The 23,040-nt window shown below is 43.3% G+C and overlaps 1 protein-coding gene across 5 annotated transcripts in view; it reads right to left on the bottom strand.

Annotated features, from left to right (window-relative positions):
• The window catches only part of ADCY8 (adenylate cyclase 8), a 216,953-nt gene that overhangs the window by 33,255 nt on the left and 160,658 nt on the right, over nucleotides 1–23,040 (bottom strand). For 3 of the 5 annotated variants that reach the window (XM_070630985.1, XM_070630987.1, XM_070630989.1), the window contains 3 exons: nucleotides 17,816–18,017; nucleotides 15,645–15,734; nucleotides 4,934–5,106 (listed from right to left, as the gene is read on the bottom strand). In XM_070630985.1, the coding sequence (XP_070487086.1) occupies nucleotides 4,934–5,106; nucleotides 15,645–15,734; nucleotides 17,816–18,017 (465 nt within the window). The remainder of the gene's footprint in view (nucleotides 1–4,933; nucleotides 5,107–15,644; nucleotides 15,735–17,815; nucleotides 18,018–23,040) is intronic. The other 2 variants (XM_070630986.1, XM_070630988.1) reach the window with 1 other exon arrangement.

A 23,040-nucleotide genomic window follows, 5' to 3' on the forward strand; every position in this document is an offset into this window, starting at 1 on the left:
AAAGTATTTATGCTAATTGTAGTGAATTTGGAATCTAATAAGAAAATATAAATTGTCCTTAAGTCTACCACCCAGAGAAAACAATACTTTGTTTAATACTTTGGAGCCAACTGAATGTCATTTCTTTTTCCTCCATGCAAAAATATGTTTACAGATTTAGGATCGTGTGGTTCATACTGTTTTATAACCTACTTTTTCACTTAGTATATACTATGAAAATAATTTCAAGTAATTAAATACTTTACACGTGAGTTGGCTGGGTCCATTCTATTCCGTATGGTGTATGTCATACATTATATAAAGTCCCCTGCAAGACTTTTATTTTACAGGTAGAAGACTGAAGCCCAGGGAGAAGTCACTTGCCCAAAGTCACACAGCTGATTTCTGTGAGAGCCAGGATGAGAATTCACATCACAGACAACAAGTCCAGAGCTTTAGCCATTGTGCATCTGATGCCAAATTTTTAATTTAGCTATTAGTTCCAATTTCCCCCCATGAAACCCAAAATAAACCAGCCACCTTGAATTTCTCTCTTACAGTTTTGCCATGCTAATGAGTACGTTTGCTAAGTGCTGATTTTATGCCGTCCCTTTAATAACACTTTACATACTTTGCCTGATTTAATTGTAATATCAATAATTAAGATACTATTATCCCTATTTTAGTAAAGAAGAAACTGAGGTTCAGATGTTAAATGACTTTCTCTGGTTCACAGATCTAGTGAATGGTAAAGGCCGGTTATCAGTCCAGATCTCAGGAGCTACCATGCCCTCTGATCTGCACTTACTTGCGATTGTCTGCCCCTAAGTCCTTGAAGATGGAAATAATGTCTTATTCATCTGTGAATCTGCAGGGCCTAGAAAAGCCTGTAGAAAAGGTATGACACTTAAGTTCGAAAGGAAATCGTGCTTACAGGATGGAGTACACACAGTTTAAGGGCAATGGTGGGCAAAAATCTTAGAGGTTGTTCATAGATGACACTTAGCTTACCGTGAATCGGTGTTGTAATGTGATTCCAAATGAGCTGTTTCTTTCAGTCACTCATTCACTTAACGTTTCATTCAACAAATGTTTAACTGGACACCTGCTGCCAGATACTCTACTACGTTCCAGAAATATGAACATGAGTAATGGTCCTTGCCCTCAAAAGCTCTTATTCTAATGGAATAGGAAGACATGGAAATTAATGATTGCAATGCAGAGAGAGAAGTGCAATGATAAAAAATTATGTGTATGGATTAGCAAATGAGGAATGATTAAAGAGGGCTTCACTGACGAGGTTGTCCTTGAGTTGGACCTTGAGAATGATGAGTTGGAAACAGTCAGGGAGATGGACATACCAGGCAGAAAGAAGTAAGTAAAGAACCTCACTTGGTAAACAGTACATGGTTTCCCATGGCTAGAATACAGCCTATCAATGGTGACCTGTAGAGTTGTAGGAGATAAGATTGGGAGAGTCCGCAGAGGCCAGACCAGGAAGATCTTTGAAGTCCTTGATAAACAGGTTGAACTTTTAGCTTCTCAGAGGCAATAGGGAGCCCCTTAAGTGTTTTAAGAAGGATAATGAGTTGACCAGATGGCTTTGATGGCTTTGAGAAGGACAAATTGAGAGTGGACGCTGGGAGATCAGTTAGGTGACAGCAGAGTAGAGATTACTTCTAGAATAGCAGAATTTATGGTGTGGAGGGGGTATGTCCAATAACAATTGTTAGCACTAACCAAATGCTTATTCAATGTGAGGCTCCGTGCCAGGTTTCCATCATCACATTTGATCTCTCATATTCCTACAACATAAGAACTATTATTACCCACTTTACAGATGACAAAAATGGTGCTTCGAGAGGTTAAGCCACTTTTAATTAATTACCTTAAGACCACAAAGCTGGTTGATGACAGAGCTGGGATTTGACCTGAAGTGGTTTAACTTCTAAACTTGTGCTCACAGGTGTTATGATGTGGTGCTTCCTTACAGGGGATGCTGAGCAAGATGAATCTCTAGGGACTATTTTGGGCTCAGTGTCATCCACTGAGATGGGGTTGTTATGGAGAGGACCTCATGAACAGATTGGGAGACGCCAGTCTAGAGTATCTGGTACCATCTCGATGGAGATGCAGGCAGGTTGCCCCATGCAAGGTTCTCTATACTTTCTATTACCCAGGTACCTGACCCCCAGGAATAACCAGCAGAAATGTCCCTGAACCATGTGAGTTCCTAAAGTGTTGACTAAATCTTCAACAGCATGAGCAACCTGTGCCTGCCAACCAGATAAACAGTGACTATTGACCTGTTGATTTATAATCAACTGAGCAGCTGAGAGGGAAGGCTGAAAGAGCTCTTCCATTCCTTGTTAATTTAGTTCCGTTGATAGCAAAGTGTGAGTCAATACAAGACCAACCAATAACTGACCTTGAGTAAGGAAAAAGCTGAGAAAAGCACCTGAATGTCAGCAGCAATGAGTTTGGGACTATGTTTACTTTCACAATCTTGCTTAACAGTTCAACCACCAGCTTTTACTTAAGACCTCAAAATGGAGTTCAGAACTAAACCTCTTCCTAAGAAGGAAGGAGGGGATAGGAATGAACAGATACTCATCACCTACTATGTGCCATGTACAGCAGAGCCTCACACAGGCCCCGGAAAGAGTAAGATTATTCCACTTTAGTGATGAGCAAACTGAGGTCCAGAGATGGGAAGTGATTTTCTAATGCAACAGAGCCTGGATTTGCAGCCAAAGTCCTGGCTTGTTCTATTAACGTGGTGTTCCCCTTTGAATGAATAGATTTTAGATGGTTTAATTTTTATTTTTACCACAAACATGGCCTGTTTTGTTCATACATCTCTTTCCCCTCTTTTGTGCTAGTTTCTGCGTGGCCGTGGGACATCTGTTGTCACTAACCATCCACTGAATTGAAACTGTTTTGACTTTCTAAGAACCCTGGGCATATAGTGAGAGATTCTTCAGTCTGATTTAACAGAGGTGTGTGTAGTATTTACAAAGATGGACTTTGGAGCCAGAAAGACCTGAATTCGAATCCAGATGTGCTATTTATTGGCATGTGCACAGGGGTATTTGTTTAACCTCTCTGCGCCTGTGTTCTTCAGGTTGTTGCCATGAGGACTGAACAGGGAAATGTACCTAATGTGTATGATGCAATGCATAACAGACACAAATTAGCATCCAGAACTGACAAGGAACCTTTGCAAATCCAGTAAGAACAAGGCAAACGACCTAATAGAAAACCAGGCAAAGGATATGACCTGACAGTTCATCTGAAAACAAACCCAAATGGTCCATAAACAAACAAAAAGATGCCCAAACTTACTTGTGATCTGGGAACTACTAATGCAAACAAGGAAATAAAATTCACCCCCCAGTAGATTCAATAAGAATTTAAAAAGTCTAACAATGGCATAGGTGAGAATGAGGAGCAAGAAGACCACTGCTGTCAGGGAAATTGTTTTAACTGCACTGGAGAGCAATCTGGCAATATTTTAGAAAGTGGAAAATGCAGATACCCTACAACCCAGCAAGTGTGCTCTTAGATATAAACCCCAGGAGACAATCCCATTGATGGTCACTGGAGCGTTTTTTAAATGGCGAAAATAACAGCCTGAATGTCTATTAATAGGTCAAAGAGTAGATATATTTTGGTATGTTCATATTGTATAATATGTACATACAATAGCTAAAATGAATGATATCCACAGATATCAATGTAGATAGATCTAAAAAAGACAATATTGCATGACAACAAACCAATATTATAATTTATAGGTCTAGACATAGTTAAATATATATTAAAAAATGGATGGAAAGAATATAAATTAAGTGCATTAGAAGTTGTCTCTTGGGAGAAAGAGAGGAGAACAATCTTGGGGAAGGGAACTCCAACAATATCTGAAAGGCTTTTTTGTTTTATAAATGTAGAAGTAAATATGACTAATTGTTAGCATTGCTTATTTCTAGGGATTGGTTCATAAATGTTCATATTATTAGCATCAGCTGTATTTTCCCAGGCTTCTTAGATTATCTTGGTCTCATCTTTCTCTCAGACTGTTGGCCACTTATTCTGGCTCAGTGAGACCTGTGTGCTTCCTACACCGGAGGCCAATCAGCCACAGGTTCAGTGTCTGGCTCTTTCCACCACTTCCAGCTCAGATGAAGCACCATATTGCAGGCGTGGAGTCTGGTTTCCCCACGGGCTGCAGAAGAGGCCAAATGATATCATCAAGAAGTCCATCCAGAGAGTCAACCGTGACTAAGGGAGACGGGAGAGGGAAGGAGCCAGCAGACAAATTCCTCTCCCTTCCTCTGTTCTGAGACACCTTTGCCCATCTTATGGCCCATCCAGAGGCATTTCCATTGAGTGGATCTTCCAAGGTACCAGCTCAATCTCTTCCCCACTCACGTGGCCAGCATAACATGGCATCAGTTTACATTTTCCCTTCCTTTCACTGCCCTGGAGTTGCATGAGCCCTTCAGCCTTGCCTCAGGCTCTGTTCTCTAAGAAATCTAGGCTTCAGACATTATTTTTTTGTATTTTTCTGTATTTCAAAAATAATAAAATTCAAGGATATAGTAAGTTCTCAAAGCACAGTGGTTGCTATTATTAATATCGTTACAGCCAAATTGTAAGGAGACCCTACAAGTCTTGGAGCTGTTAAAGGAATTATGCGTTATTAGGTTTGGAGGTGACCTGAGCTATTATTTAGTTACTATTTAGTCCAAACTTTAATTAGTTAGTTAAGGTGTCATTAACATAAATGATAAAACTGAAAACTAGGGATTTCACCTAGACTTGTAAACAAGAGAGTACCTGAGTTGAGAACTCTAAGTCAGTATCCAGTTAGTCTCCAAGTTTCAATAACTCTACATCCCTCACTCCCTGTGGAAAGTCGAGCACTTTCGAACATGCCACAGTGGGCACTTACTCTCCACTGTGGTTCAGGTTGTCGTAGCGCAGAAAGAGACCTGCATAGACGGTCTCGGTCAGCAGGGCGTAGATGGCGATCATGATCAGCAGCACGGCCAGCTTCAGGACAGAGTTCAGTCGGAGGAAAACCGCACAGGTCACCATGGCCAGCACCCCAGTGAAGACAAAGTACTGGAAACAGAGAATGGAGGTGGTCAGATTCAACAGGAATGTGGGAGGGTCATTCTCCTCGTCATGGACGTGGATAGGTCTCCTTATACAGATGCTTGCTGTGCATCTCCACTTGGTGGTCTCAGGCCATCCTCAAATTCAACAGATCCCCAAATGAACTCATCCTTGCCTTACCACCTCCCAAACCTCTGTTCCTTATTTTGGGGGGAGTGACTGACACCATTCTTCAAGTCAGAAACCTTGGTCTCATCCTTGTTGCCTTCCTCCTCCCCACATTCCACAGCCAGGTCCTCCTAAGCTGGAGATTCTACTTCCTTAACAGCTCTCCCATCCTTCCAGCTTTCTCTTTCCACCTTGTTTCTGTTTTAGTTCTCATCTACAGTTTCGGAATAGTTTTCTGGCAGCTCTGCCTGCTTTCAGCCCCCAATCTCCACCGAACAAACACTATCATTCTCTACCCAGTATTTGTAAAACACAGATCTGATCATGTTACTCCTTAACTTGAAGTCTTTTCATTGCTCTCCATTCCTTCAAATTATGTTCTCCTTTCTGAATAGAAAGCTCACAAGGCCATCATATATCAGGTTTCTTTCACTTTCCAAACCCTAACATGTTCCAAGCCTCACTCTCTACTTGCTGACTCCCATCACTGAGTCCCGTGTCTCTAAGCTTTGCACCCCCAGTGTCTGGTTGCTCACATCTCATCCATGTGACTAAGCCTTACTCCTGTGATGAATGTTAGCTCAGGTGTCCTCTCTTCTGAGAAGCCTTTGTGCATATCTCCAGGCTTCTGGATATTGCCTCATTCCTCCATTGCACCATTCACAGCCCAGCGTAATATCTATCACCCTGTATCAGAAGTAGCTATTCTAAAATCCAGTTTGGAAGCACTCAAAGGCTGGAATATTGGAGTGGACCCTGTGTGTCACTCCACCCAGCCAGATTTCAGCCTTCTGTAGGAAGCTTCTTAGCCTATTTCCCTTACAGAAGTATCCCAATATATCATTCTGGATGGTAAGTTTGGATTCTGACTATGTGGTGGGAAAAAAGAATAAAACTTACATTATCAAAGGCCCTTTCGGTGGCAGTACGTTGATGCTTATATACTTTTTCTCTTGTAATTTTCAAAATAAGGAATCATAATTCTCATTTTACAGATGAAGAAACTGAGGCTCATAGGTTTTAAGTAAATTGTTCAAGTTCTTGCAACTAGAAAACAGCCCCTAGGACACCTGGATACAGCCTGTCTGTGTAAATGTGACTCTAGTGGGCATACTGTGCTTGATAATTTCTAAAATCCATTCTAGCCTTGTCATGCATGACTCTTTGTAACAACCAGTTGTTTTCACTCTCTTATTACATGAAGAGACAATTTCTGTGTGGGAAGAAGATATCAGTAAGAAATTCTAGAAATCCCTGACAAACTACTGAAGACATGTTTATTGACTTCTTAAGCTAAACTGAGCCATTAATGTAACTTTCAACAAATAGCAATATCAACAAATGTGGATAGCACCTTGACTGAGTTCCCACTGAGGGTGAAGCCCTCATGTCTTTATGGTGCACCGGGTAGACACAGAAATGAGTAAAGCCCTGCCTCTGCCCCTAATGACCTCAGTGTCTAGGCATCCTTTACTTCTGTCTCTTCCTTTCCTAATAAATCCAACTATGTCCTTGTCTCAAATGGATGATAAGCTTTCTTCAACTCTCCTTTAAGATCTCCCCTTGGCAAGATTTTTAGATAATTCATCTTGATGCCTTGATGTCATCATTTTAACAAATAGAGGAAAGATCTGAGAGGTCTTGTTTCATTGCTATCTGCATCACAATGAACTGCTGTGCATGGTTTTGTCAATGCAAATTGTGAATCACGTGTTAGATCAAAAGCTGTCAAAATGATTGTGCTTTTGAGCAAAAACTTATGAGGGCACAAGAGCTAAACTTAAAAAGTGTACAAAGGGTTTATTGAGTGCCTACTGAAACAAGGCATGGTGCTAGGGCGTTGGAATTGAACGGGGAAAAAGAGATGGCTCAGACCTAAAGGAGGCTGTGGTCTAAAACGTGAGGCAGACATGGAAACTCCAACAGGAATACACTGTGGAAAGTGCTCTGCCAGCAATTGGACCAAATGTGATGGGAGTACAGAGGCAGAAGGAACACAAATTTGGAGAAGGATTTACAGGAGAGGTGAGTTTGAACTGGACCTGAAGGATGGGTAGGATTTGACACAACAGAAAATGGAAAGGAAAGAACATTCTGGGAGAGAGAATGGCATGGACTCAAAGGTATAAAGGAACAAATCTCTTGGAGAATGAATTCCTTGAGTATATTAGAGAATCATCTAATTAATCATGAGGAGAACTAGCAACATAGGCAGCAGATAAGTTTCACTGTGCTGCCCTCCTCCTTTCTCTACCAAGACTTCTGAAAGTATAATAGCTAAATACAGTCATACATTTGCACAATGGATTGATGGTCTTTCTTTTTGTTGCCTCAACCAATTGTGTTAGTATGCTCTTGCCATCTCCGCCACCATCCTCCATTCCATTGAAATGAGTCACCCACTCACTGCCTTGCAAGGTTTAGGTAAATCTCTACTTTCACGTATAAAGTTGGACCTTACGGTGATGCTATAACCATGGGACATCAAAGGAAGGACGCCCCTGGACAAATAACGTCAGGAGCTTCTCTTCTGCCTCTTCTGTACCTTAAATGAATAGTAGGGAGGGGACCAAGAAATGGAGAAGAACAGGAAGCTACAGGAATATTATGCCTTTGTGAAAGCTTTGTGAAAATCTCTCTCTTTTCGCTGGGTCTGGACCCACCAACTGCATGTTTCCTATAACTTGGGAGGATGCTGGACCCAACACAATTACTAAATTTCTAACAATTGACAAATAGTTTCTGTGTTCCTTTAAGTCACTCCAGGATTTTAGCAGGCCCTCAGCTCCTAGAGTGTCCTCTGAATGGATTCTAAGTATAAGGGCTTCCTCAGTGTGGTAGGGCAGAGATAGGAGGCAAAGCTACATAGCAAAGACTCTCATATGTCCTGCTGAGAAGTCTGCACTCTACAGTCCACAAGGAGCCATGGTGGGTTCGTAATGGATTCATTTTACTCATCTAATTACAAACAAATTGTGCTGTGGGAAAGTACAGGATAGATTGTAATTAATGAAGGAAAGTTGAAGACCTAAAGACAAGACTGGGGACCTAACCAACAGACAGCAAGAGATAAGGGGTTGGACAACCTTGTCTAGTTTTATGTGGAGGTGAGGAAGACAGTGGAGTCAGAAACGGCACTAAGATTTCCAGCATGGATTAATCTATTAACTAAGAAAAAAAACTACAGAAAAAGGATAGAGGAAAAGGAATGAATTCAGTTTTAGGCTTTTCAAGTTTCAGGCATTGAAGGAGTGATTCACTAAGGGCATCTGCTGAACAACTACAGACACGAGGCTGAGATTCAGAAGATGCATGGGGTCCAAAGGCACACATTTAACATTGTTCAGCTGAACTGACAGCTTTAGAAGAGACCACTCAAGCAGAACATGAAAGATAAAGACAGGAGATACAGAGACTAAAGTTTAGGGACTAGCATGTTTGAGGGGCTGTGGAGGAAGAGAAACGAGAACATTGCTTAGGGATGGTTGGGTGTCTGAGGGCGAGAATTAGGACACGGTAGTGAACAAATAGATAGCTCTGAAAATAAAAATCTCCAGAGACAAATATTTTCAGAGGAGTCTTTAAAAAGCAACACAGAAAATGTTTTCAGAATAGTTTAAGACTGGAAAGCAGGACATAAAATTTTATATACACTATAATGAGAACGATGCAAAGTGTGTACACAGACATGACATGGCTTTCAAGTGAATTATTTCCTTCTGCAATGCCCTTTAATCCAATTGTAACATGCAATATTAAATGAGACAATGAGTTGAATGCACTGATTTGGAATGACTCCGTGTATTCCCAAGACCTCTGTATCCCATACAGTAATGGGGTTCTCTGCTTCTTCCTAGATCTTTTGATGATGAAAAATAATAATGCCAGGATGTGTATGAGACACGTTAGATACTGGGCAAAGTTTCCAGCAATCTTTGGTAAAGGAAACAGACAAGCTGTGCCTTCTAAGGGAAAAAGAGACCCAATAACGACACATCAATTTTGACCAGGAAAAATAGAAATGCTGCAATGGGCATGAGCACTTTGGTAGCCAAGTTAGGAAAAAGAGGCCAGAGACATTTCAGTAGCCAGGCTGAAATGTGGTTGGGAGAAGATGGACAGATACCGAAGATGTGGAGATGTGAGGAAGCCCAGGTCTGTACGTTAGAAGAACTCTAGGTGAGACGGGGGGATCAAATGGGGTGAGGATGCCCATGCCTCAGGGGTCAGTTGGTGGAAGGCAGAAGCAATAATAATAACTAAATATTTCTTGAGCACATATTCTGTGCAAGGTACTTTATGAATGACTTTATGTGCTTCCTCTTATTTCATTCTTACAAAAATTCAAAGACAGGTACTATTCTTATGCTCATTTTACAGAAGAGGGAAGTATATATAACACTTCTCTGCTTCTGAATACCCAAGGTTTTCTTCTCTCAGATAATATATTGACTTAGGAAATTACAAATAAAACAATTTCTTCTAAGTCTGTACCGAAAAAAATTGGAGTCCCACGTCATGACAAAGTGTTATGGGGAGGGATATCTGACTCTGTTTGCATAAAATAAGCATTTTACAAACGAAACCATGCATTTGTTATTCTACAATTGTTGATTCAGGACCCACTAGGAACCAAGAATTTTCTAGGTTGGAAGGCACCATACTGATGTCAGGACATTGTTGTAATGTATCATAAATGGCCTCAGCAACATGCACACATTCTCCTCTTAGAAGAGGAAGAGGAGGAAGCATTTTACACAAGGATAACTTGGAGAAGGGCTTGGGCATCTACCCACACACGTCATGCAGACTGGACTGTCTGCGTCCATTTGGTTGCTGACAAAATCCCATGGCGTTATGAACTCAGAACAAGGAGAAAAGAGAGCAGACACATGATTTTCAGAAGTCACTGTTGTTCAAAGAAAGAATCCAAACTTCCTGATTCACACAAAACCTAATTCTTAGCAATGAGACGCGCATACGGCAGTGTGGTGTACACACAGGCCAAGGACAGAGGCTGCTCTCCTTCTTCCTGAGCCTTGACTCCCCACCTGGTCCACGAATAAGGGTGTCATGAACCTGGGCTCGCCATAGGTGCTGGGTAAAGGTAACCAGCCTACTTTTCAAGCTTTTCACTGTTAGGTAGGGGAAAGGGGCCTTTTTTTTATGTGTTTGGTGCTCTGGGACAATCTTACTGTGCTTTGGCTTAGTCTAAGATTGGGCTTTGTTTTCATATTAGAGGAAAAAGGGTGAATGCTCCCTAGTTCATTATAGTTACTAGTTTAGATCTGTCAAAACTGAATTTAAATTCCACATGTAGAAGTGATGTTTATATCTAGCTTGTTTTGGGGGTGGATGGACTATTTTAGATGTTTCCTAGAAGCAACTGTATCCTCAGTTAATACTTTAACCTCATAATAATTCCCAGGAAGACACATCTATGTTAGCAGGGTCCCCAAATGACGACTATCACAGTAAAACTATGAAGCAAAGCCTAATCAGTGAGCATACAAATAGCTCTTTCTTATGGAAAGGCATCACTACACAATATTTTTAAAAATATAAGAATGATGCTTATCTTGATGGTGCTTATTCGTCAATACAACACAGTCACCTTGGGGAACTATCTGCTTATCTTTTTTTTTTTTTTAAAGATTTTATTTTTTTCCTTTTTCTCCCCAAAGCCCCCCAGTACATAGTTGTATATTCTTAGTTGTGGGTCCTTCCAGCCATGGCATGCGGGACGCCGCCCCAGCATGGCCCAATGAGCGGTGCCATGTCTGTGCCCAGGACTCGAACCGGCAAAACCCCAGGAACACGAACCTAACCACTCGGCCACGGGGCCAGCCCCTATCTGCTTATCTTGATCATTCTTTTTCAACGACTGAGCTCACATCTTTGTAGATCATCATGAGAGATCGTTTTTGAAAAACAGTCTCTCTGTATTTGATTCCTAAACAGTGATGTCCAACCAGAACACACATCTTTGGTGACTTCCAGAAATTAAATTTGTTCCCAGAGGATAGACACGTGGATTGTTTCCAATTTTTGGCTATTACATATAAAGCTGGTATGAACATTCATTCTTTTCTAATATAGAAATATACATTTTAAAATATATTCTAATATAAAAATTTTGCATTTTTTCAAACAAGAAGTTTATTAAACAACAAGATGCTTGACTAGAAAGGAAAACTATGCAGGATTCATTTCTTTTAGAGTAATTTATCCCACTTCAAGATAGATTGCCCTACATGTTTATTTCATTATCTGCTTGGACTTACTTTTGTTTTTGTAACACAAAAAAGTAAATGTTTTGAGCTTAAAAAAAAAGAAGAAGAAGAAAAGCCTTTTTAGACTTTCAGTCTTACTTTTAAAATTTTTTAGGAAGAACCAGAGCGGCATATCGTCTAGGGGTAATTACTGTATCACTGACGCAAGATCCTTCTGACTACCTAATGCCCCATGGATTAGGATGTTTTCCATTCTGGCTGGTGAGAAAAACACTCTTTGCAGCCCCGTGTGAGCACCAGGCACTAATCCTTCCAGACAGTTCTTTCCCAGCATCAGTTTCCTCACAGAGACAGAAGCCTCTGCAGCCCTGTGGGTTTCTGGCTTCTCTCTGTTAGTGCGTCTTGCAAACTATGGCCGCCTTAGTCTCCCCAGATTCTCAGCTCTGTCTTCTCAAATCAGGGAGTCCTCTAGGTTCCACCGGGCTTCCCCCAACCCCAGCCACATTCTGAAGACTCTCTCACAGCAACCATAGAGCTCAGGCAATCCTAGGGGCCACTGCATTTGCTTCCTTTTCAGAGATCACTGTCCTTCATTGATGCCCAATGTCTTGAAAATGACTGTTTCACATATTTGTTTGTTTGTTTTTAGTTATTTCAGGTGGGCAGGTAAATCTTGGCTCTGCTACTCCAGTGGAAACAAACCTTTTTTCTTTGGCTCTCAGGGGCCCTTTAAAACTATAGCAAGCCCTGATAATATAGTTAACTATTTACTCAAATGTGCCAGAGCATATAATAAAGGGGCTTGATTCTAAAAGGAAAGTCTTCTCACTGAGCCTCCGGAGAACCATGTTCGGGTGTTTGAGATACCGATCCTGGGAGTTGGTGCATGTGATTTGCATTCATTTTACCAACCTACGTCTCCTCCCTCCCTAGACCACTTCTCAATTCATAGTTAGAATGTGGCTTTCTTCACTGTCATTTCCTGTCTCTTCACTCTTTTTTAGTAATTGGCCAGCTCCAATTCAGAACCAAATTATACTTTACACCGTCTATTACAACAGCCTCTTAGGTTTATATCACATCAGCCAGTTTCACAGCATCCTTTTGGACTGAGCATCGTTTCTCATGGGGTGAGGGAGAGAGGTCAGGTACACAGATGAGGAAAACACGGCTCAGAGAGATGAAGTGATTTGCTTGGGGACACTTGTGAGTGATGGGGGGCTGTGCAGATTAAGCCTTTTAGGTCTAAATGTCTGACTCCTTCTAGTTTAGTAGACAAATCCTTAGGTAGAGAAGCATAGCCGTTTGCATCAGGATGGCGAATGGTGGGTCAAATCAGGTTGTTGTAGTAGCTGGTGCTAGAAAGCGTCCAGATCCTCATCCTCTTAGGCCAGTGGGATTCCTGCATCTGGGGGATCTCAGGAGTTGCCAAACTATAAAGGGCCATATAGTAAACACTTTGGGCTTAATGGGCCACACCCTCTCTGTTGTAGCTACTCATCTCTGCTGTTGTGCTCTAAAAGCAGCCATAGACAATTTGTAATAAATGGGTGTGGTTGTGCCCCAAGAAAACTGTATTTACAAAACAGGTGGCAGGTGGAATTTGGCTTGTGGCCACAATTTGCCAGCCCCTTGGCAAGACGACCCTTTGGTTGTGGGAGGAAAATATTAAAACTCTGGTTCATTTACGTTATCTCAGTTTTTAATATTTCTATTTTTGAGTATGTTTCATAATGTACATGACACATTACCACAGTGGTACAGGTATGTAACTTATAGATAACCATATATTGACAGTGCAGGCTCAAACCTTTTTACTGGAAATAATAAACAAATCATGGCTGACATTTAATGAGCAGATACTTTGTGCCAGGTGTCACTCTAAACACTTTACATGGATTAATTCACTTAATCCTCACAACCACCCATGAAGAAGGTATGACTTTGACCCCTATTTTACAGATAAGAAAACTGAGGCAGAGAGATGAAGCTAGGTGATCAAAAAGCTTACCCACCACTTTCTTAGGATTGGCAAGTCCAGGAGTAGTCCTGAGTTTGGGAGCTCAGGGTTGGGGTCAAGGGCATATAGTTTTGATTTAGAGTGACATGGGGGTCTAGATGAATAGTTTGTGAAGACTACCTTCATGTCAGATGACATGTTAGAAACTCAAAATTTCTAACTCATCTAGGCAGGCACCAGGAGAACATGATATTCCTTAACTCCACAATAACCCTGTGAAGAAGGTATTATTTTCCCATGTTACAGATGAGGAAGCTGAGGTTCAGAGAAAGTAAGAACTGATCCAAGATTCCATCGCTAGAAGTGAAGAGACTCAGTTAGGGATGAAATCCAGCTTTGGTCTAGCGCTAAATACCTGATTTTTGGCCAACTTATGCCCCTTGGGACACTCCTCATGCCCTCCAAGCCATGAAGTTCCCAGGGTGCTTCAGGTTGTTGCTAAGACTCTGCACAGAGTCTCAGAGTCTACGAAACCAGAGCTCCCTTGGTCCTTGGTGAGTGGGAGGAAGTCTCAGAGCATGTGGTCTGCCCCATGCAGGCCCCAAATGAGGGCTAGTCCCGTCCAGCCCTGGACTTCCTTAAGAAGAGCCTATTCCTCCCTAGGGGCTGAGCCTGGCTTCAGAAGTGTGGGCTCAAGAATAAGCCAGATATGGTTTGAATTGCAGTACCAAATCTTCACAACTGAATTAAGATGAGAAGGACAGAAAGAAGGAAGGACGAAGAGAAGTGACGAAGAATGGAAGTCAGGCAGAATGGCACTGAGCAAGTCACTTTCTGAGCCTTAGCTTCATTATCTATAAAATGGAGATGGTCACAGCTTCTACCCTGGACATCTTGAGGATTTAATGATGTTATGCATATCAAGTAGATGCTCTATACCTGAGGTGGAGGGTGAGGCTTTCTCTCCATTTCAGAACATTTCTCAGACCAATTCTGGGGCCCAGACGAGACAACAGAGAGCCTTTCTTCCACCCAAATGTTGGAGGGGGTCTTGGAGAACAAGAGTCTAACGAGAGTCCTCAGGGTATGGGGTTGGCTGGGGTCCGCTGGAACACCACAGCTGTCCTCCCTCTTGACCCAGAACTTCTGTCTCGGTATGCAACGGTCTGGGCCGTGGCTAGTCAAGCCTAAGATTCAACTTTCCCCAGCATCTTAGGCTGACCCTCAAGGCCCAGGGCCAGACCAGTAGCTCTGTGGCCAAGAAAGGGTCAGAGTTAGGGTCAGACTTACATTATGATGGTGGGTGTCCTGTTGGGACAGCCCTGAATCCTGTGGTGCTCTGCACACTTTCTATACCACTTTGATTTAAGTTTAGTTGTGGTTTTCTGCATTTGTGACTCACCAGCTTCCTTCCTTCTCTCTCCCCTTCCTTCCTTCCTTCCTTCTTTCCATCCTTCCTTTATCAATGTAGCAAACACTGCTTGAGCGATGAGTCTGCTCTCTGCCCTATACTGGAGACAATGGCACATTCTGCTATAGAATTTGTGTGTGTGTGTGTGAGAAAGATTTGCCCTGAGCTAACATCCATTGCCAATCCTCCTCTCTCTGTTTTTTTTTTCCTTGAGGAAGATTAGCCCTGAGCTAACATCTGTGCCATTCTTCCTCCACTTTGTCTGTGAGATGCCTCCACAGCATGGCTGATGAGTGGAGTAGGTCTGCACCTGGGATCCAACCCTGCAAACCCCGGGCTGCCAAAGCGGAGCACATGGAACTTGAACCACTTGGCCACAGGGCCAGCCCCTCTGCTACAGAATTTTAAGATGAGTTAAGGGAAATGTGTAGGGAAGGGGGAGACAAAGGGAAAGAAGAAAAGAGATAGAGGAAAAAATGAAGAAGGAAGAAAAAGAGAGAGAAGAAGAAGGGAGAGAGAAACAGGGAAAGTATAGAAATGGAAAGGGAGGTAGAGAAACGAGCAGGACAGAGCAGGGAAGCGCAGAAGACGCAAGGAGAGAAGGAAAGACAGCACAGGAGAAGAAGAAGAGAGGAAGGAGGAAGAGGAAGAGGAAGGAGAAGGAAGAGAGGCCTGGAGCGTTCTCTAAGGCCCTTCAGCCAGTCCTGCTTATGTGGAGCTGGTGGAAATGTCTGGGCCCAAGTCTCACCAAAGGGAGCTCGTGAATAAATACCTCTGGGTAGGAGCAGATATCTGTAAACACAGCTGAGGAATTGAAAGTCAGGTTCTTCAAGGGTATCGACTTGTCAAAATCACACCACAGCTGCGAATTAAAAAAAAAAGAACAACAACAAAAAACAAAAAAACACAGGAACAAGAAAGTCAGTGTGAGTGCTGGAGATGGGGTAGTGAGCTATCACTGCTGGGCTTCCGCGGAAGCCCGGGGCAGCCCAGGCCCTCGACAGGGCTTGACTTCAGGATGGAAGTGCCAGCTGGGGTCTCCTCTTTTATTTTAAAGAAAGCACTGGCTCAGAAAAAGCATTTGCAAGCCAGGCAGGAAACCAGGGTAAGACTGCTCTGTTGGCCCCATCACGACGGGTCACTCATATGTGCTTTTGGGGCTCAGAAGAGAGGGCCAGATGGCAGGAGAAAAGGTCTGGGGTGCACTCACAGCCTGTCTCCACATCAATAGCTGGGGGGATTCAAGGAATCTGAGGGCGCACACATTTTCCAGAAAGACTCTTAGCGTTGGACTGGTGGGCATTTCCGAGGCCAGAAATTGCTGCAGGAGATTTTGTGGCGCTCAGAAAAGAATAGTTACCGTTGCCTGAATGCCTCCTCTGTGCCAGACACTTTGTACAAAAAGGCCTCACAACCACCTTGTGATGTAGCTACTATTTTTATCCCCATTTTACAACTGAAAAATATGAAACTCTGAGAAGTAAAGTAACTTGTCTGGGGTCACTGAGCTGGTGAGTGGTAGAGCTGAGATTTGAATGCAGGTCTATCTGACTCCAAAGCCTCTGAACTTCCTACTGCATCACTGTGGCACAGCTGGCCCCAGAGGGAACCTTGATCTAGAGTCATGGGGTTTATTTACAAATCCTGCACCCTAGAAACATCTGATTCTTCAAGACTTGAGGTCCTGGCTACAACTTCACAGGCCGTGATCAACGATTCTATGTACTTCCATTTTCAATTGCCATAATCTATAAAATATTCATTAGATGAGGAACTTAAATTATATTATGATTTCTCTTTTCTTTATCCCATAGAGTCCCTTATTACAAGGCCAACCACAGAGCTTGAGCACTTTGAGCAGCGTAGACTCTTAAGTCATTATCGGGCCAATTTAGACGATGGATTTCAGGCAGTATAAGCCTCCAGAGCACATGCTGACCATTGTGGGAGTCCACAATTTAGCTTCCTGAGCAACTGGAGACCCTCCCTCAGGCCCAAAGGGCACAATGATGGTTTCAGACACCAGATGATGCCTCAACTAGCCTCTCTCAATGTGCCAAGTTCAAAACCTGGAATCAGATAAATCCACCCCTAAAATCTAGATCCTTAAGTCATGGATAACACAGACTATTTTTATATAAACAGAAAATGCCTATCGCTACAATGTTACCATTCTAGAAAGAAAAAGAAATCATTAAAACATGGATCACCAAATTAAAAACAGTGATAAATATGGCAGTTGGAGTGTCATCTGAGTTCGATGTGTCACATCCAATATGAACTCTTAGAAAGTCATAGGCAAGATGCTCAACCTTCCTGAGATGCAGTTTCCTCATCCATTACATGGGAACAGTAATACCTACCTGTAGCACACAGTAGGTGCTCAATAAATGACAGCTATTTATTGCCATGTTCCCCACTCCCACTCCCAGAGATACGACGTAGCATATGAGAATGAGCATGAGTCATGGAGTCAGACAGACCTTATTAGCAAGTTATTTCATGTCTCTGAGCCTCAGTTTCCTCAGCCATAAAGTGGGGATAATGAGACTTACCTCACGGGGTTTATGTGAGGATTCAATATGAAAAACACGAACAGCTCCTCATTCAGTGCATGGCACATAGCAGGTAGATACTTAGTCGTAACTCTTATCTGCGATTATAATTGATTGGCCACTGACGGTACAGAAACTTAAGGGCATTTAGAGCTCCATTGGAGCAAATAACCTCCCCCATTGGGAAAAAGAAAATTTGCCACCAGTAAAATGCACAGTTCTGACCGTAGCCACATCTTTGTTCTCTGTCCCTCAGCTAGGGGCTGGACCAGGCACATGAAGATAACTGGTACCAAGGAAGGCAATGCAAGAAGTTGCAGGCTCCATAAACTCTTAATTGCTGACTTCACACTAGATACTGGAGGGTTGGTGGGTTTGGAATGCTTACAATATTTAGGATGGCTCCCAGGAAATTAATCAAGATGGATGCAAAGATGATGACATTCCGGGCCAAATAAGTCTCGTTAATCCAACAGCAAGTTTTCCGGAGGACGAGGGGCAAACACTTATAGTCCTCTGCTGTGGTGATGAGGACCAGAGCTGAGTGCAGCATAATCAGGATGGAAAACTGGATGGTCATTGGCATCACCCTGCAGGGAAACAAAGAACGTAGTGTCACATGGCATCAATCCCATGATCCCCACTAGCTGAGCAATGTTGGTAATCGTGTCCATGACCACCCTTCCCCACCTCCTGTAGCCAATAATTCCTCTAAAGCTTACTTGCTCAAGAAAAGGGCTATTAGCAGGAGACTTTTTTTTAAATTACATTCATTGCTAGAATACTCTTTCTATTGGGAAACTTTGCAATGAACATCAAATATTGGGCTTGATTTATTGCTCCTGTACAATTTTTTCACTTCTTTTATCATTCCTCTTTCTCCTTAGGCAACTGCTGCCAAGGCAACACACCACTGGAATTTATCTCAATATTCTGGCTGTGGGAGGCACCCATATGCCCTTCCCCTTCAAGGAGGGTTTTATGAAGCACTTTCCCTCTGGGTCTACTCTGATGCCAAGAACTGAAATTGGCACCTGTTCCATGCTGCTCAGTTCGGTTAGTGACTACCAAGGTTTGCATGGAGTATACGATATGCCATTTGGGACGTAGGTAAGGAGAATTCATCCTTGCCCACGGCTTCAACATCACTCCCAAGTATACATCTAGAGCTTCAAGCTCTCACTAAAGCTCTTGTGCTGGTAGCTCATGTATATAGGGCACTTCTGCTGGGTGCCAGGCTGCTTCTGGCAACTCAGTGCTCTAAAACCCCATCTCCGACTCCTTCCGCTCCTTATCAATCAACCTATCACCAGGCGTGTTGCTTCTCCTTGGGAATTCATCCCTTGCTCTCTGTTCTCTGTCCAGCTATTCATGTCCTACATGGGCATCCCTAATTTCTCTACCTCTGCTTCAGCTAGTGAATCGCTTTATGTTAAAAGGTACCTTAATGGAAGTGGTCGGAGATTTTATATCTGCTCCTTCCTCTATACAGTGAAGTTCATTCATTTAACATCTTCCATCTGCTGGTGCTCAATGAATATGCATTTAGTGAATGATGTTGGACTCACTTTCTTCTCCTAACACTACCTCTTACTCTCTTGCTGTCTAAATTTTCTTATTTATTATTAATAACACTAGTGCAAGTAATGTATTGAGCTCTGACTATGTGCTAGGTACAATTCTAGGTACTTTGTATATAATATCTTATTTCCATTCCTCAGAACAAACCTAAGAGGTCTTTAGATCTCTCTTTTTTCACATGAAGATTTAAGGCTCAGAGAGATGCAACTTCCCAGGGGTCAGTGAGTTGGTAAGTGATAGACTTAGGATTTAAAGTCCACTCTGATACTCTAATCACTTCAGTGAGTAATCTCTCCCATGTCTGTCTCCCATGTCTTTTTGCTTCCGTGGTTTCATCATGCTATTTATTCATTCAACAAGCTTTCAAAGTGGTAGGCTTCAGGAGTTGACAGGACCAAAGACACATCTTCCCCATCTTCTAGGAGACCATAATCTAGAGGGGGCGTAGGACATACAAATGATGAACTATTATATGATATGCTATGACCTATAAAGAGTTATGAAGAACCATCAGTTAGAAAATCGGAAAGGGAATCAAGAGAGGCTTCACAAAAGTGGTGACATTTGGGTTAGGTCTTGATGGTTGAAGAAAAGGCTTTTAGGGAGGGAAGACTGGGGAGCACGAGCAAAGCATCAGAAGAATGAGAGTGACCAGTGTGTTTAGAGTTTTCCAATGACCCAGGTGGTGAGGCTGTGGGACTGGAGAGCAAGGGGTCTGATGAATGCTGAGCTACAGAGCTCTGGCTGTGTGCAATGTGCAGATGTTTAAGACGTTTAATCAGGGAAGGGTGGGTCAGATCTGTGTATCTGAAAGACAAGCGTGGTGGGAGGTAGAAGATGGAGTGAAGTGGAGAGAAAGTGTTTCAAAGATTTAAATAGTTGAGGCCTGAGTTAACAAGGGAGGGAAACAGGGTAACTACTGATAATTGGGAAGTTCAGGGAAAGATGTGGTGGCATCTTAATAAATGCTTTGCACGTGTGTGTACTAGCATTAGCACAAGGGCTATTATGGCAGTGGAATATTAAATTTTATTTCATTCTTCCTGACAGCCAGGAAGGGAAGAGTAACTTGATGAAACACGTAATCTTTGTTTGGTTAGCAAGTATACCAAATTTCCCCTGAGTCTAAATTCTAAATTCCTGTTAATCTTTGAGCATCTATACTAGTGACATTGTATGACATAGAGGATGATGATTTTATAATTTAACAACCAAAATAAAAGGATTCTTTATGTGGCTGTTTCTTGTGTCAAATGCATAGCATTTTTTTTCATTAAAAATAAGATTTGGTTGGAGGAGATGGGTATAGGCTCATAATTACACAGTTTCAGTGCCCTAACTTTTGACACAGAAACAGCAAACTAAAGTATATGCTGATCATGGATTCTAAGCCCTCAGTGGCCACAATGTTTCAGAAATCCAGGTGTGGGGGCCGTCCTGGTGGCGCAGCGGTTAAGTGCACACGTTCCACTTTGGCGGCACGGGGTTCACTGGTTCGGATCCTGGGTGCAGACATGGCACCCCTTGGCAAAGCCATGCTGTGGTAGGCGTCCCACATATAAAGTAGAGGAAGATGGGCACGGATGTTAGCTCAGGGCCAGTCTTCCTCAGCAAAAAGAGGAGGATTGGCAGCAGTTAGCTCAGGGCTAATCTTCCTCAAAAAAAGAAAAGAAAAGAAAAGAAAAGAAATCCAGGTGTGATTAGGCTGCAGGACTTATTTTATTGTGAAATGGGTGTAGGGGGCATTTGGGAGAGGGAAGTCATTAAGGACGACACTCAGGTTTTTACCATCTTAATTGGGTCAATGCAGGAAGAGAAGCTAGTAAGCAGGGGATGACGACAATGAATTTGATTTTGGGCAAGTTGAGTTTTTGGTGCTTGTGGATCATCCAGCTGGAGACATCTAGACATATAGGCAGTTAGAGGGCCAGTTGTGGAACTTTGGGTCTGGAGTGAAGAGGTGGCCGTGAAGATCTGAGAATGGAGGAACTTGCCCAAGGAGGAGAGTAAGTTAGAGGACCAAAGATGAAGCCATGGGAGAAGCCAATGGGCTGGAAGAAGAGAAGGCAGAGAAGAAAATTTAGGAAATGTGGTTAAATAAGCAGGAGAGCGGGGTGCATGGTGTCATGACAGCCAGGGCATAAGACATTTACAAGGAGGGAGTACCCCAGACTGTCAAACTCCCTCTGCATGTTCTAGCATCATGAAGATTGGAAAGTGACTCCTCCAACAGTCCAGCTGTCATTGTTGGAGGGTTTGCTTTTTTTTTTTTAATACTTGCACAGTTTTGATTTGGATCACCTTGACAAGAAATCTCTGCAGGAGTTCTAGATAAGCACAGAAGGTCTGTGCAGCAGTGGGTTCCCAGAGGGCTTCAGGCAGATGGGAAACTTCCTCCCAAACAGGCTGGCAAAACACTCCCTGAGAACACACCATTATTCCCGGGCACCCAGGGGAGGCAAAAGAAGGAGATGCAGGTGGATCGCTTTGTCAGGTGGTCTCAGGAGAGCAGGAGTCAGTTCCGAGGCTGATGCGTCTCAATGTGAGGCAGACATTGAGAATACCAATGTCTTGTTTCAAAGCATGAGGCAGAAGCAAGAGGCAAAGGCGACTTTGAAAGCTGCTCAGCAGGAGCCTCGAACTCTTCCATGGCCACCGCTGCCATCCCGAGTGTCTTGGGACCTCCTCATGGCATACAGGGCCTTGAAAGGCTGCCCTTGGCTCTCTCTGCTGCCTCTTCTCTCTCTCTCTCTCACCTCTCCACACCCCGTGGGCAATACTCAAGCACAGGCCCTAAATGCTAGGCTACTTCAAGCCGTGCACTTTCTCACAGACTGTTGGTGCTCCCCACTCTCCGGGGGAAACATCTTATTCATCCTTCAAGGCTCAGCTTTTCTCTGGATTCTTCCATGACACCTGGTACAGGGCTGAGCACATAGAAAGTGCTCAATAAATGCTCACTGACTTATGCTTCTCATGGGGAAAGAAGACCCTGTTTCTCCTCTCACCAGCCTTCAAAGGGAAGAGGGTTCCCACCCACACTTCCAGCCTCTCTGTCTACTCGCTTGCTGTATCCTCCTTGAGGAGAAGGAAGGGCCAACCCAACTGCTCAGAGGCTACTGGGTCATTCGGTGGACCTCATTCTTCTTGGAGGGCAGGGTCACCATTTATGCAAAGTTCAGACGCTTGTCCTCTCTTCCTCCTACATCCACTGGGATGGTTGGGAAACCAGAACCTTGACCCTCGCTGTGGGAAGAGGCTTGACCATCTCTTCTCTTTGGCTCTGCCATCTCTTCCTTTAAGCAAAGAAGCTCAGGTCACCCCAGAAAGTCCCAACAGACACCTTCCCAGGTCTGCTTCCCTCATTCCTTTGGCACTGGGGTGGGGTGGGTGCCTTGTATTGGTCTTTCCCAGCATCAGAGCATTAAGACCCCACACTGGAGTTGAAAGATAGAGTGGAGGAGGCGGGCAGAGATCCAAGGGGAGCAGGATGGACACCGTGCAGTCTCTTGACTTCAGCCACATTCTGCTTTCATCATAGTTTTGCATAGGCAAAGCAAGTATTTGCTTGGGAATTTATAAAATGGATGCTTTGCTGCCCGTTTAACTATTGTGCTTTTGCGTCTACTTTTGGTGGAGTGTCAGGGTATGCTGGAGGGCTGTGTGGGAGGATTTGCACACAGAACCCAACTAAGCCCCTAACATGGCTTTAAGTGATCAACTTCCCTCTGGGTCTGCTGAAACAAAGGAAAGGGAGGTGCTCTGGACTGAATGTTTGTGTCCTCCAAAATTCGTATGTTGAATCCTAACCCCCAATGTGATGGTATTTAGAGGTGGGGCCTGTGGGAGGTAATTAAGTCATGAGGGTGGAGCCCTCATGAATGAGGCTAGTGCTTTTATGAAAGAGACCCGATGAGGCCTGCACAGTGGTGCAGCGGTTAAGTCACACGTCCGCTTTCCGCTTTCACGGCCTGGGGTTCGTCGGTTCGGATCCTGGGTGCGGACATGGCACCACTTGGCACGCCATGCTGT

The sequence above is a fragment of the Equus przewalskii genome, chromosome 8 (assembly GCF_037783145.1).
Source record: "Equus przewalskii isolate Varuska chromosome 8, EquPr2, whole genome shotgun sequence".
NCBI classification, from domain to species: domain Eukaryota; kingdom Metazoa; phylum Chordata; class Mammalia; order Perissodactyla; family Equidae; genus Equus; species Equus przewalskii.